Source organism: Dysidea avara, chromosome 4, assembly GCF_963678975.1.
Source record: "Dysidea avara chromosome 4, odDysAvar1.4, whole genome shotgun sequence".
NCBI classification, from domain to species: Eukaryota; Metazoa; Porifera; class Demospongiae; order Dictyoceratida; family Dysideidae; genus Dysidea; species Dysidea avara.
In genome coordinates, this window is record NC_089275.1 from 33493576 (window position 1) to 33506943 (window position 13368).

Below are 13368 nucleotides of genomic sequence, written 5' to 3' on the forward strand. Positions count from 1 at the left end.
AGGAATAGAGGACTCAACCATCAAGACTTGTATATGGGAGATGGAACAGTATTGCGATGGACAATGCCAGTACTAACCCCTCAAGGGTGTTGCAGTACAGTATAGATGCAAGACCAGAGCCTCGGTCGTCACCTTTTGACTGTGGTCACAACTTCAGGATTGGAGCAGCAGAGAAAGGAATGGAGGACTCAATCATCAAGACTCGGGGAGATGGAATAGTATTGCCATGGACAATGCCATCACTAACCCCTCAAGGATGTCACAGTGCAGTATCGATACAACCACTCCAACCAGTGCAACCTTTTACTGAAATTTTTATACTTGAAGCAATTGAAACAAAAAAGTTGTAGTACTTATACTTTCCTGAGAGAGCATGTCCCCAGAGTCCCAGACTCCCTTGCCTGTTCAGCAGAATAACAGGATTGAGCCTTACTACCACTTTCACCTTTATTCTTGGCCCGGATGTACATATCAGCAACATAATACAGTAGTTGTAGATAATGCTAGTTAATGCCCCTAGCTATAGGTAGAGCTATAGGGGTGGAATTTTTCCCTACTATCACACTATCACAGTAGTTCTTCTCGCAGTTCTTTGCCTGGCCATCATCAACTGCTGTACAAACATTAGTCTCGTCCCCCAGACCCTTCCTCAAGCATGCTTATCACACAAAAATAACTTAGTTTAGCAGTACAAACAATTATTGACAGCTTATACTATATTAAAGTACACTTACCGCATTGTTGAACCATGTATACCACCAGAATCCACCGGATTGACAACTAACACGTGATCTATTTAGGGGAAATCTTGTGGAAAGTCCCTAATTACCTTAAGCGGACACTCGTGATACGTGGTTTTAAATTGAATGGTTTAAGAATGTAACTGGATGGTGAGGTGTACTTTAATCGGCTCGACTTTAATGAGAAACTCGAGCCCCTCGTGAGAAACTACATCGCTAGAGCAACGCTTGAAGAAGTAAGAGTCAAGAATACTGAGGTACTCTATGACATATGCTGGTCTTGAATGCTAACGAAACGAGGAGTGAAACGTGTCATATCGCCATACACTGATTCACCGTGTGTGTGCGATAGGGTTTTTGACCTGTCCACCAGATGTTGAAAGGAAATTCATTCCACCACATGTTGAAAGGAAATTCATTCCACCACATGTTGAAAGGAAATTCATTCCAACTTGTGAAGTTATTGATATACTCATTGTTGGGGTCCACGGGGACATCGATGATCATTTACCAGTCAGCTGTAAGTAATGTCACAACAGAAGGAAAGGAACCATTTCCATACCCCTATGGCATACTGATTTTCCAGGTCAGTTTATGTACACTCAACCACAGAAATGTAGAACTTTGGTTGCAGGTGGAAAATAAACACCTTTTTACTCAGTTACAAGAGATTCACCCAGCTGGGATAAAATGTTGAAGTGAATGTCATTAGTACCAACTTGTTCATCAGGTATTGGACAATTCCAAGTGTCCAGATTATGCAGTTGTCCTCATGTTCAAGTTTACATGTTTAGGCAAGTTCCACAACATCCTATAATCTATTACTATATCAGTGTGGAATAATGCTTATATGATATTTTTCATATTCCAGACTTTAGGTGTATTGTATTTAACACCTGCTTGTTGATTTTTGCAGGCCATCTGGTCATACTGGTTTATCCACTAGCAGTTGAATGTGATCATGGTACATATGTAAGTTGAGACCACGCAAGAACAAAGATACAGGTGTCATGAATTTCAGGTCAGTTACCATTCAGAGGAATTGTATTATTACAATTGTTCTTTTTGTAGTTATCAATTATCACTGACCAGTTTCTGATAGCGTACTTTTGTTTGACTGATGACCTAATGTTCTGGTTTACATGCTTACCCAACAGTTATGTTACTCACTTAACCTGCATATGGGATATATATTTTAGTTCATTTTGATTATCCATCCTTTATTGGTACAGCCTGGCATATTGATTTTTTGCACATTCTCTTTTTAATTCAGTGCCTGCTGGATTGTTTCGTCAGATATCGAAACAGGTGTCTTTGGTGTTGCGACCGATGTTCCAGGTCAGTTTGCAAGTATGTTTAATTTAAGGTTGACTTCAGTGCCTGCTTATTCTTTTACAGGTTTCGGTATCGAGTGTCATGAATTTCAGGTCAGTTGACGTACAGAAGAATTGTATTATTGCAATTGTTGTTTTTGTAGTTATCAATTATCACTGTATACTAGTGATGTGAATTTGCAGGTTCAGTCTACTCAGATGTATCAGGCATAGTGTTGATGGGTTCAAACAAATACCCAGTGTAGACTGTAGTGGCATCAAGGGTGTTAATTTCCAGGTCAGTTTACATGTTGTGATGTTAGTGATTTTTTCCTAGTACCCAGATGTTAAGTGTATTGTATTTAATGCCCACCTGTTATGTTTTTAAATTATGGTATATCAGTGTAGACAGTAAGCCTTCTGTGTTGTAGTAACTATTTGTTTCGTAATTATGCTGTTGTCCTGGAATGGCACAATTTTTGGGCAACCAGTGTGACGTCCAGTGGTACAAACATTGTATTATGACCAAGTTGTGATAGCGTACTTTTGTTTGACTAATGTCCTAATGTTCAGGTTTGACATGCTTACCCAACAGTTATGTTATTCATTCACTTAGCCTGGGATATAATTTTTGTTCATTTTGATTATACAGTACATGCTATTATTAATACAGCCCGGCATATTGATTTTTTGTACATTCTCTTTTAATTCAGTGCCTGCTAGATTGTGTCATCAGATATCGAAACAGGTGTTTTTGGTGTTGCGACCGATGTTCCAGGTCAGTTGCATGAGTGTTTAATTTAAGGTTAACTTCAGTACCTGCTTATTCTTTTACAGGTCTCAGTATCGTCATGCTGACATACAAGAAATCATCACTATTGTTGGAACTATTTTTAGTCAAGTCTTGATGTGATGTTGATTAACGTCGTTACACATTGTTGTATGTTTACCATATGGCAAGAAATTTTCATGGCCATCATGAAATTTGAATATTGTGTAAGTTGTGTGGAACAACCCCAACTTATACATGGTCACTGGCAAACCACGAACCACATTCGAGCCACAACACCACGAACCACATCCGAGCAATCCATTACAAAATTTTGTTGCACCATTTGTGTGTGCATAATACTTAATGAAAGCCACAACACAAGCTACATGGTACACACTACATAGAGGTGGTAACCCCTAAAGCCTTGTTACCTTTTGTATTCACCTTACCAGCCTTTGTGGTTAATCTATTAAAAATTATATGTAAATAGAGAATTGAAGAGTATGCTTAAAGCACCTTCGCTAGTGATTTTGTTCTTCACACCATAAGACAACTGGCGATTTATAAACGCTCGCATGGGGTGTGGCACTAAATCGAATTTAAAAGATTTCTGCTTAAAACGCCATCCCTAGGGAACTTACGGTTCAGCACGCTGTCACAATTTGTTTATCAGGCATTAGAGTTTGTGTCCACATCGTGTCTTTAAAAGTTATTGTAGGGAATAGAGGTTTGATTGAAGAAAATATGCATATAGGCAAACCAGGATTGGATAATGTCAGTGCTAGATGGACTATACAAACACGGCTATGTTGACTGGTATAACATGACAGTAGTTGTAACATAAGGTAGAGAAATAAAGTGAAATACGCCTATTTTTTATTTTGCGATGGTTACTTTTTTATTTTAGCGAGGTCGCAAGAAAACTATGATGATGACGACTCCTAAAGATTTTTTTATCACGTAACGCAATACAAATCTATTGAGAGATGTAGGACTAATATTGCGAAACCGGCCCTACACGTAAATAACTCACAGTAGTGGCCGCGCGTCTTTTAATTGGGCGTGCGCTTTGTAGTTTCTTGGCCGCGCGACTCACTACCGTGAGTCTTGATATATCAATTAAAAAAGTACTCATAGTAGTAAATCTGTTCAAATGGTACAGAGTTCATTTGGTTACTCTAATAAAATCAATGGTTACTGACTGTACAACTGTTAGAAAAAATATTCTAATAGAACAGTTACTTCTATTTAGATATCCAGGGTGAGGTGACATTTCCACTATACTACAATCATGCATAGTTAAACACCAACTAGTGCCTAAAAGGACGTTTTCCTGATATATCTATCACTTTATAAGGTGTTTTAAGGCTATAACTATGGTAGCAAGCTAAACTGCGACATTTTAAAAGTGGGCATGGCACTCATGAAGAGACGAACATAGATCGCGCAATATCAAAAAGTAGCTGCAATAAAGACAATAATGTGTATTTGTAACCCTTTCTTAGACTATGAGTGCACTACGAAGCTTTGAAGGATACTTTTATAGTTTACTTAACCTTCAAACCCACAAAACAGTTGAAGCTTTGTCCCAGCCCTAGTATGTACACTGTATGTACGTATATCTTTAAGGACCTAATCTACATACGTGACCGGATCTACAAGAACCTCATAAGTTAGTGTATTTTTTCGAATTCCATTTTATTACATTCTCTTTATCTAGATAGCTAGAGAATGATCAACCAAAGTTTCAGCCCTAGAAGCCTTCAAGTTTCAAAAATTAATTTGTACAATGATAATACAGAAAATATGTAAACTATAAGCACTTAATTAAATGGTCATAATTTACGAATGCAGTCCTCTACCGAGATGAAACTTATACCATCAGATTCTCCATGAACAAGTGAATCCATTGCTGGGTAGTGGGTAAGTTTTGCCTTCCATTCCCTCAGGGCAAAGGCAAAAACGTGAGAAAAAGCAATAGTAAACCACTTGTCCAATGCAAGGCAGACTAACGTTTGTATCTATCTCCATAGGAGCACTGAAAGATTTCTGAATTCCTCTTGCTTTGGGATGGTACCAAGGTATTAACCATTACCACATTCCTTTACTATGATAGAAGCACTCACAAAATTTACAGATTTTTTTTTTTTTCAATTTGTTAATATTTCACCCATTGTGTTTATTGCATTCTACTATAAAATTAGGCTTGCACTACATAATTCTAACAGATCTGGTCACATACATGCTGTATGTAGTGTTTGCACCAATAATCAGATTGGCATTGGTCATTTAAGTACTCAGATACCAATTAATAGCCATGTGCACCAATTGTCATAATCGTCATTATCATCATAAATGCTACACTAGCTAAACTTGGGATATAATAAGCAGGAAATAGTGTTGAGCATCGTTCTAACATAAAAGGTGCAGAATTTGCTTAACATTGAGCAACTACTTACTATGTTTGCATGAAAAAGATCGAAGTACTCTAAAAGAACAGTCAATGCACAATAAATTATCCTAAAAGAGCAGTCACACATAACTAACTTGAGAGGTGTGTAAATTGTATGGTAATTATCAGTATCAGTGTTGGTGAAATTTACTGCAAGGTATGGGTATTGGATCGGTAGGTATTTTTCTGTATCGGTGGAACACTAGCTGTATGTACAGCAATTTTAGCAACTGCAAGCCAACATTAAGAATTATAGTAGTTTTATCCTAATATACAGCAATGCTGTTTTACAGTAGCACATACATCTGTACATGTATTGCATGTAAGTTGCTTGTAAAACATGTATTTGTGTCCTTACCAGATGATGGCTGTAACTGTTCACCTAGTTTGCTTTGTACACTAGCTGAAGTTTGCATCCCTGGTTGCCTTGGCACTATACAAAGTATTGACATAATGTAATACACTACATATACAGAACAAACTGCAAACTGAGATATTGTACTATTTCAGTTACATACACACACCTAAACTGATAGAGCAATGTTATTGTATTAATATTATTCCATCCAGGGTCTATACTGTAGTTTAGTCTTGCAGTAGATAAAGTGGGACCTCAAACACTTATGTACCAGTTTACTGACAAAAGTAATCAAACATAACTGTATAGATACACTCTGGTTATGAGGTACATGTACTTACAATTTTTGGAGAAATTAATTGTGAAATTTACTATGCTACTTGTAGTTTAGTGCATGTGATTACACAGCTGTAAGTGACAGCTAGGAGCTTCTGATAGATCGTTGTCTGTATAGTAGGGACCTAATCATGAAGTTCTTACTTTCCCAAATATATCACCCCAAAACAGCCTCACTTCTCCTTCAAAACAGCTTGGCAGTATTGGTTATGTATAACTAAGCTCAAAAAATGCTTTCATACAACCTTTCAACAAGTTTCTATGAAGTGTCCTATTAAACTGAATTGACTGACTGACTGACTAAGCTAACTAATTAGCTAACTAACTAACTAACTAACTAACTAACTAACTAACTAACTAACTTACTTACTTACTTACTTACTGACTGCATCCAGCCAAGCATAACTAGGTCATGGTTAATGCTATGGGCTTGATTACTTCACCATGTACTGTAGGTGTTGACTTCCGTAACATGCGACTTTAATGGTTTCAGTATAATTATACAGAAGGATCATCCATAATTTTGTAGTGACTCAGGTATGTTACAGGGCAAATTTTGGAAACTATTAGACTGCTCAGAAATTACCAAAAGTGGCAATTTCTGGCAACCAGAAGTTACCAATTTTAGCTACTTTTGAGCTGCTCAAAAGTAAAAATAAGCCAATTTTGGCAGGTTTATAGTTGTCCATAATTGCCATTTTTGGCAATTTTGTGCAACTGCAAAGTTGCTAAAATTGGATAGTTGTCCATAATTGCCATTTTTGTGTAACTGCAAAGTTGCCAAAATTGGAAGCTTCCAAAGTTGGTAAATTCAATGATTTAAAGTTACCAAATCTGGCAACAAACACACTGTCACTTTTATACAGGACAGTTAACAAATTAATTGTGGGATTTAGTTTGCCAAAAGTGGCAAATTTTTGGATTGTTTCTGGGTGTGTTACAGATCAAATTTTACCAAAATGGCAATTTCTGGTAACCAAAAAAGGCAATTTCTGGGTAGGTTACAGATCAAATTTTACCAAAAATCGCAATTTCTGGTAACCAAAAATGGCAATTTCTGGGTATGTTACAGAACAAATTTTACCGAAAGTGGCAACCAGAAGTTACCAATTTTGGCTACTTTTGAGCTGCTCAAAAGTGAAAATAAGCTGATTTTGGCAGGTTTATAGCTAGTTGGAATATTTGGCAATTTTGTGTAACTTCAAAGTTGCAGAATTTGGAAGTTTCCAAAGTTGGTAGCTAAATTCAATGATTTAAAGCTACCAAATCTGGCAACAAACACACTGTCACTTTTATACAGGACAATTAACCAATTAATTGTGGGATTTAGTTTGCCAAAGTCGCAAATTTTGAATTATTTCAGAATTGTCCAAAACCACAAGTTGTGATAAACAAAATTTACCACTTTTGGTGACATTCTACGTACGTAGTTGCCACTTTTAAGCTATGCAATAGTTTTCCAAAACAGAAGTTCTACTATACGTAGCTAACTTTTCAACCGCAGTTATCTGAGTTCAACCAAGGTCACCAATACTGAGATTATTCCATAATTCCCCAAAATTGGCATTGCCTTTGTTGCTTTAAGCAGAAGCTAATGGTCCTCAAAAACCACCTAATCTGGGACTTGGTGTAATTCTTTATAATAACATATGCAATCTTGTAAATGAATTGATTTGAAAGCAAATTTGATTAAAGTACTTAAAAGCAGTTTCTACAGTACACAGCTATAAGAAATTTGAAGTTTAATGTTCTCCATATCGTGTCCGCTTCTTAATAACCCTTTTACATCTACGTTTGGCCAATGGTGTAAATTATTTTAATCTTTCGTCATCATGTTCATCCTCTTCATGAGTCTCTTCTTCATTATTTGATGATATAGGAGATATAGTGGCCTCTATTTGTTGTCTTATCTCCCACTCTTCCTCAGCTTCTTCCTCAGCTTCTTCCTCACCATGACTTTGCATCTCTACCGATTTCCTATTGGAGCTACTAACTGCATCTGAACTTGTAGCATTCTTCAACTCAGAAATGGAAGCTCCTTCTCCTTCAAACTTCCTGTAAATTTCTTTCAGCACTATTCTTAGGCATTCTGACCATTCACCTACAATACAACAGAACTATCAAACAATTATACAATAAATAATACTGACCTTTGTATTGTGTTGGAACCTCTCTAGGATGATTAAAAGGCACTGTATTAGGCCACCACTCAGGCTGGTCTCCTTTCCAATCAATACCAAAATCTTTTCCAATTCCTACAATGACTGAGCTAAGTGTCCTTCCATTCATTTCATCAATTGGTTGAGGCAAAGCAGGAAGAATCAGTTTTGGAGATGAAACATCCTCTTGAGACTCCTCTTGAGGCTGATGTTTTAGAACTTCAAGAAATTGAAGTTTGTTATCTTTTACAATGGAAGCCATTCGTTTGTCTCCAGCAACGCAAAGACCTCCAGTCCAAGGTGTAGCAGCATAAACAAACAAGCTTGGTATTCCATACGTCTCAAGGTCTCCAATCTTCTTAGTAATAACATCAATTCTCCTTTTAGAGTCCCTCGAAATCATCTTGTTTTTAGAAGCCATTCTTTTCCGCCAATAGTTGCCAAATGCCATAGGTTGTGTGATAGTGTAAATTTATAGCTGAAAACGGCTGATCCTTGCAAAACAGCAAGTTTAAACAGGTTAGACCAGTCTTTAAGCAAAATAAATTATGCTACAAAAGTCTTTATTGACTTTAAGGAATTATGCACCTTTTTACTATAATTACTTCAAAGCAGTTTTCCTCACATGACATACACTTTCAAGTTTTACAATCCAATCAACACTTCTGAGTAGCATTATACTTAATCTCTATGAATCACAAATCTGCACATTTGAAGGGCCATGAAGATAGGAAGGAGTTTCCAGGTCAAGAAAACTTCAGGAGTCAAAACTTCAGGAGTCAAATCTTTACCAAATCCAAAGCTTCAGTCATCTACATTAGTTTATCAAGAAAAGGTATGTACTTACATAACTGGCAAGTACTATATTACGTAGTTTGATTCCCATAGGTCTGTGCACTGCCTAAAGATATAGTTTACTACCAAGCTGTACTTCAATCAGAAAGGTTTATACCCCTGAGCAAGCAATGGTATGCCATAGCAGATTGCTTTGAAAATGGACAGCTCAAGTCAGAGTACTGTTTGATAAAGAAACTGAAGTTTCATTCCATGTCAAAGACCTCGTTTTTATTTACCTGCTCATGTCAAGAATCAAAAGTACAAAGCGATGGGTTGATGTGCACCTCTCCAATAATCACGGAAAACTACAGCGCATTTTGCTTAAAGGAGGAGTCACAATACTGCATTCATCGTTCGACCATTTGTAAGCTTCAGAGCCATCGGGGAGGTTCAGAACAAGCTAATGATGAAGAAGATAGTGGTGTTAAGGAAGCTCAGCAAATAGTGGTATTGAGCATAAGTCCACTGTGTGTTGCCGTTGTTTCAGGTACGCACACTTTATAGTTTATACTGACATTTGCTCATTGTTTACATACACATACTGTGTTCTGACCCACTAAAGCTTTACATCAAAGAAACAAAGTGTGCAATAACTAAGTTATGCCAGGGATATAACTACCAGTTATTGCACTGAAAAACATTAGAAGTGCATGTGTTGATGATAATTACTATTAAATAAGAAGTGCTCAGATGAGGATAGCATTTTTTAGTTATTACCTATTTGGGTTTTTTGACTGCAAACTAGCAAAGCATTTAAAATCACCTATACATATGTAGCTGATCTGCTTTGCTGGTTACTAAACACAATAATTGTAACTTGAAAAGCAAGACTAATCACTATTATTATTGATGAACAAAGGTGGTGGGTTAGAATCCAGTTATATCATATGCAAGCACTCATATGATATCAATGTTATTTACACTCAACCTCGGCTTTTGCCCTCTGTATTGTGTAATAGCATTGATGTCACATCTCATGCTTGTGATATAAATATATAACTTTTTATATGATAGAAGATGAACAGAGTGCAGGCCTGATAATGAAACACAAAAGAAACAGTTCAACCTACAAATGTATTGTATGTACCGACCCACAGTGCGATCATCTCAAGGTGAGCAGTGTAGTGGAAATTCAAATAATATTATACCGTAGAAGTGGAAATATAAAATTTGGTGTTTGGCCTTGTTTTAGCTGTTGGCGTCATTTTAATTTGTCGATCTCTAGAAAGCAGTGCTTTGGTATAAAGACCTTGTTGAATTGATGCGGCTTGGCATTATTTTAATTTGGCAATTTGGTCGGAAATTGCCAAACTGCCAAATTAAAGTCACTGCCAAATTTTCTGAGTAAACGGTATTGCATCAATTGAAGGATATTGCAAATCACACACAGTGTACTATATGGTTGTAAATTGTTTTGATAAAATTTTATTACCTTGCAGATGTTCGAAGAATGGAGAGAAAGATCTGAGTTCACACCTGATGAGGACACTGATGATGGCAAGGTAGATGAAGTATCCACTGCAGTGTCATGGAAGAAAATACCTTATCCACTCTCAAAAGTGCTACAGAGTCGTGTAGCTGAGCATGAAGGAGGAAATCGGATGTTCCCAATGCATTTGATTCCACCCTTCATTTCAGGTACAATTAATTGTCTACAGAGCATAGCAATCAGCATAATATGTGTATCAGTAACTTACATTGAATGCTATTTTAGATGAACATTGTAAACATGGAAATTCATGGAATCAAAATGATCCTATTGCAAATAATTGGATTGCTGGTACAGGTGTTGTGATTTATAAGCAAAACCTTGCTATGCATGACAAGACAAGGAAAGTGTACTACAGGCCAACTGTCGGGGATTGTTCATGTCGATACAACTTTGATGGGCAAGATTGCTTACTTTTTAATTTAGATAACAAGAGGTTATTTTACTATGGAATGCTGTTTAATTATTTGCACCTCATGATTGAAGGAAGAAACCCACTGATAGCTTACCAAAGGTACGTTGCATCTGTGTTCCTTCTATGACTGCACTTTGAGAAATATTATACTTTTGTAAACTATATACTTTTACTATTTACCTACGTACCTTTAATTTATTACGTAGATGTCTTCAAAGAACATATACATGCTTTGGAGAGGATGCCACACCTTCAATACATTTTTTGAGAAAAGCATGGTATGCTTTTAGTAGGCTTTTAGATATACCAATTGATGAGTCCTTTGCGTGTGAAAACTGTGGACCCTGTCCTGACATAATAGTATGCGATGGAACAATGATTGGCATGCGGAAAGATCTTATGCTACCTATAAAAAATTGTGATTTGGATGAAAGTAAATTAGCACCTATTAAAGGAAGTTCACATGTTGATAGAGTTTTGATCAAGACCAAAAAAGCTCGAGATTTACTACTGCAATATTCTTGTTTCAAAAGAGATAGAAAGCCAATTGTTTGTCCTCAAAAGCTTACTGACGTAGAATTTAAGCAGCTCACTGAAATACTACATTCTGATGGTTTTATAGCACTCGAAAAACTGTTACTCAAAATTGAAGATGAACACCAAGAAAAGTTAGCACCTGTGCTATACAGAAGGTTTTTTTTCTGAAATTGCAAGAAATGCACCAGCGTGTGGAATGGTACAAATCGCAGGATGTAAAGAGGCATGTGATACGCTGAAGAAAGTTGCTAATAGATCAATAGATGTATTTATGCCACAAAACAGCTACTATTGGAATTTGCTGTCAAAAAAGGCTCCTGTTATTTCATCTTTCTTGTCGCTCTGCCATCAACATATTTCTTCTGAAATTCCTCAAGAGGTTTTTGATTTGCTGGGTCATATATCTGTGACTATACAAGCTCCATTTAAAGTCTCAAAAGCTGACAAGTTCCATTATCCTGAGCCAAGCAGGACAAATAGTTTAAGCTATTTTCCAAGTTTACCACAGTTACATGGAAACGCTGTATACCAGATTGACAAATCCAGAATAGCAGCTGGCAGTGATGTTTGTAATAAAACAAGTTCTAAGCATCCAACGCTTACTCCTGGAATTTTTACCATATACTGTCCCCACGCAATATGCTATGGTTTCGAAGTCCTAAAAGAATTAGAATCACCGCGGCATCCATTCCAGATATTCAAGACGCGCTTTTTGAAGCCTCCTAAAATTATTGTTTATGACAATGCCTGTGGTCTTCATCAGTATTGCCTGAACAGAGAGCCAGTCTTTTTTCAAAACACTTCTTTTTATGTTGACAGGTTTCATTGCAGAGGGCACGTAGGATGTCCATCTGGCTACTGTCTGGATCAATACAATACATTGGATACAAAGAGCTTGAATTCACAAGTGAATGAGCAAGCAAATGCTGGTATGCAGCGAATCAAGGGGCAACTTGCATATATGAAGCATTCCAACTTTGTTTTCCATCTAAAGCTGTTTCTTTCAATAAAAAACAGTGACAGTAAGCGGAAACTTTCCTTGAAAAAAAGTTGCTGATGTTTCTTTTACAAATTGCTTGGACACCATGCATCTTACACAATCATATACTAGTAGAGTAACAAGTCGCTAACTATTTATCACTTTGCTAATTAACTTTGATTACGTATGTAGAAGTTCAATACTAAATTCAACACTATGACACCTCATAATCACTTGAAATATGTTACACAGGGTTATTTTGAAAAAAATGACGATATACAGTATATATTACTGTACATATTTGCGTGCGCAGCAGTTTAATATAATTATTGGTGCACACCATCTTATACGTATAATAGTAGTAGCTATACTGTAGCTATTTATAAATTTGTAGATTTTAACTTTGCTCTCTAAGATGACAGATCTTTAATAGTAGCCACCCTAGAGTGGTTCCACAATTGGTTTTAAAACTATAAAATTGTTTTTAGAATTGAGTAGCAGAAAGAGTTCATATTATGAACTCTTGGTAACAGTCAAGTTTGATTATTCACTAATTCAGTAAGTACGTAATTAGTTGCTGAATTAGTGATTAAGGTATAAAACGCCTCAGCATTTAACAAAGAAAACACAGTACAGCGAACTTGCAAAATGCGTGCAATTATATGGCCAGCTTAAAATTGCCAAAAGTGGCACAAATTTTGACTATCTCAAAGCTTGCCAAAAATGGCAATTTTGAAACAACAAATAACTACCAGTTTTGGAAACCAAATTCCACAATCGATTAGTTTATCGTCAGTTATAAAAGCACGATTACAGGTATTGCCAGATTTGGTAGCTTTGGAGTGCCATTCATTGTGGCTGCTCAAAACTAAACAGAAGTTGCCAATTTTGGAAACTGTGATGACTTAACCTGAGTTTCCATTTTTAGCAGCTTTTGAACTGTTCGGAAAATTGCCAAATTTGGCAATTTTCTAGTGACCC

General features: G+C 36.6%; 2 protein-coding genes and 3 long non-coding RNA genes across 7 annotated transcripts in view; 4 read left to right on the top strand and 1 right to left on the bottom strand.

The window, feature by feature from the left end:
* LOC136254748 (uncharacterized) overlaps positions 1 to 2173 on the top strand; it is a 304047-nt gene extending 301874 nt beyond the window's left edge. Inside the window, exons 4-6 of one of the 2 annotated variants that reach the window (XR_010700719.1) lie at positions 1657 to 1761; positions 1812 to 2078; positions 2139 to 2173. The gene's annotated coding sequence lies outside the window, so the exon portion shown is untranslated. The remainder of the gene's footprint in view (positions 1 to 1656; positions 1762 to 1811; positions 2079 to 2138) is intronic. The other variant, XR_010700718.1, reaches the window with a different exon arrangement.
* Positions 1 to 13368, bottom strand: part of LOC136254738 (uncharacterized) — a 100980-nt gene that overhangs the window by 79502 nt on the left and 8110 nt on the right. For both annotated transcript variants that reach the window (XM_066047477.1, XM_066047476.1), the window contains exon 4: positions 5636 to 5710. In XM_066047477.1, coding sequence (XP_065903549.1) covers positions 5636 to 5710 — 75 coding nt within the window. The remainder of the gene's footprint in view (positions 1 to 5635; positions 5711 to 13368) is intronic.
* LOC136254755 (uncharacterized) lies at positions 2211 to 3296 on the top strand. The gene is made up of 3 exons (XR_010700728.1): positions 2211 to 2351; positions 2767 to 2831; positions 2891 to 3296. It is a non-coding gene; the product is annotated as an uncharacterized lncRNA (long non-coding RNA).
* LOC136254757 (uncharacterized) lies at positions 9351 to 10473 on the top strand. Its single transcript, XR_010700730.1, has 3 exons — positions 9351 to 9454; positions 9982 to 10079; positions 10407 to 10473. It is a non-coding gene; the product is annotated as an uncharacterized lncRNA (long non-coding RNA).
* On the top strand, positions 10574 to 12660 carry LOC136254758 (uncharacterized). The gene is made up of 3 exons (XR_010700731.1): positions 10574 to 10605; positions 10682 to 10970; positions 11078 to 12660. It is a non-coding gene; the product is annotated as an uncharacterized lncRNA (long non-coding RNA).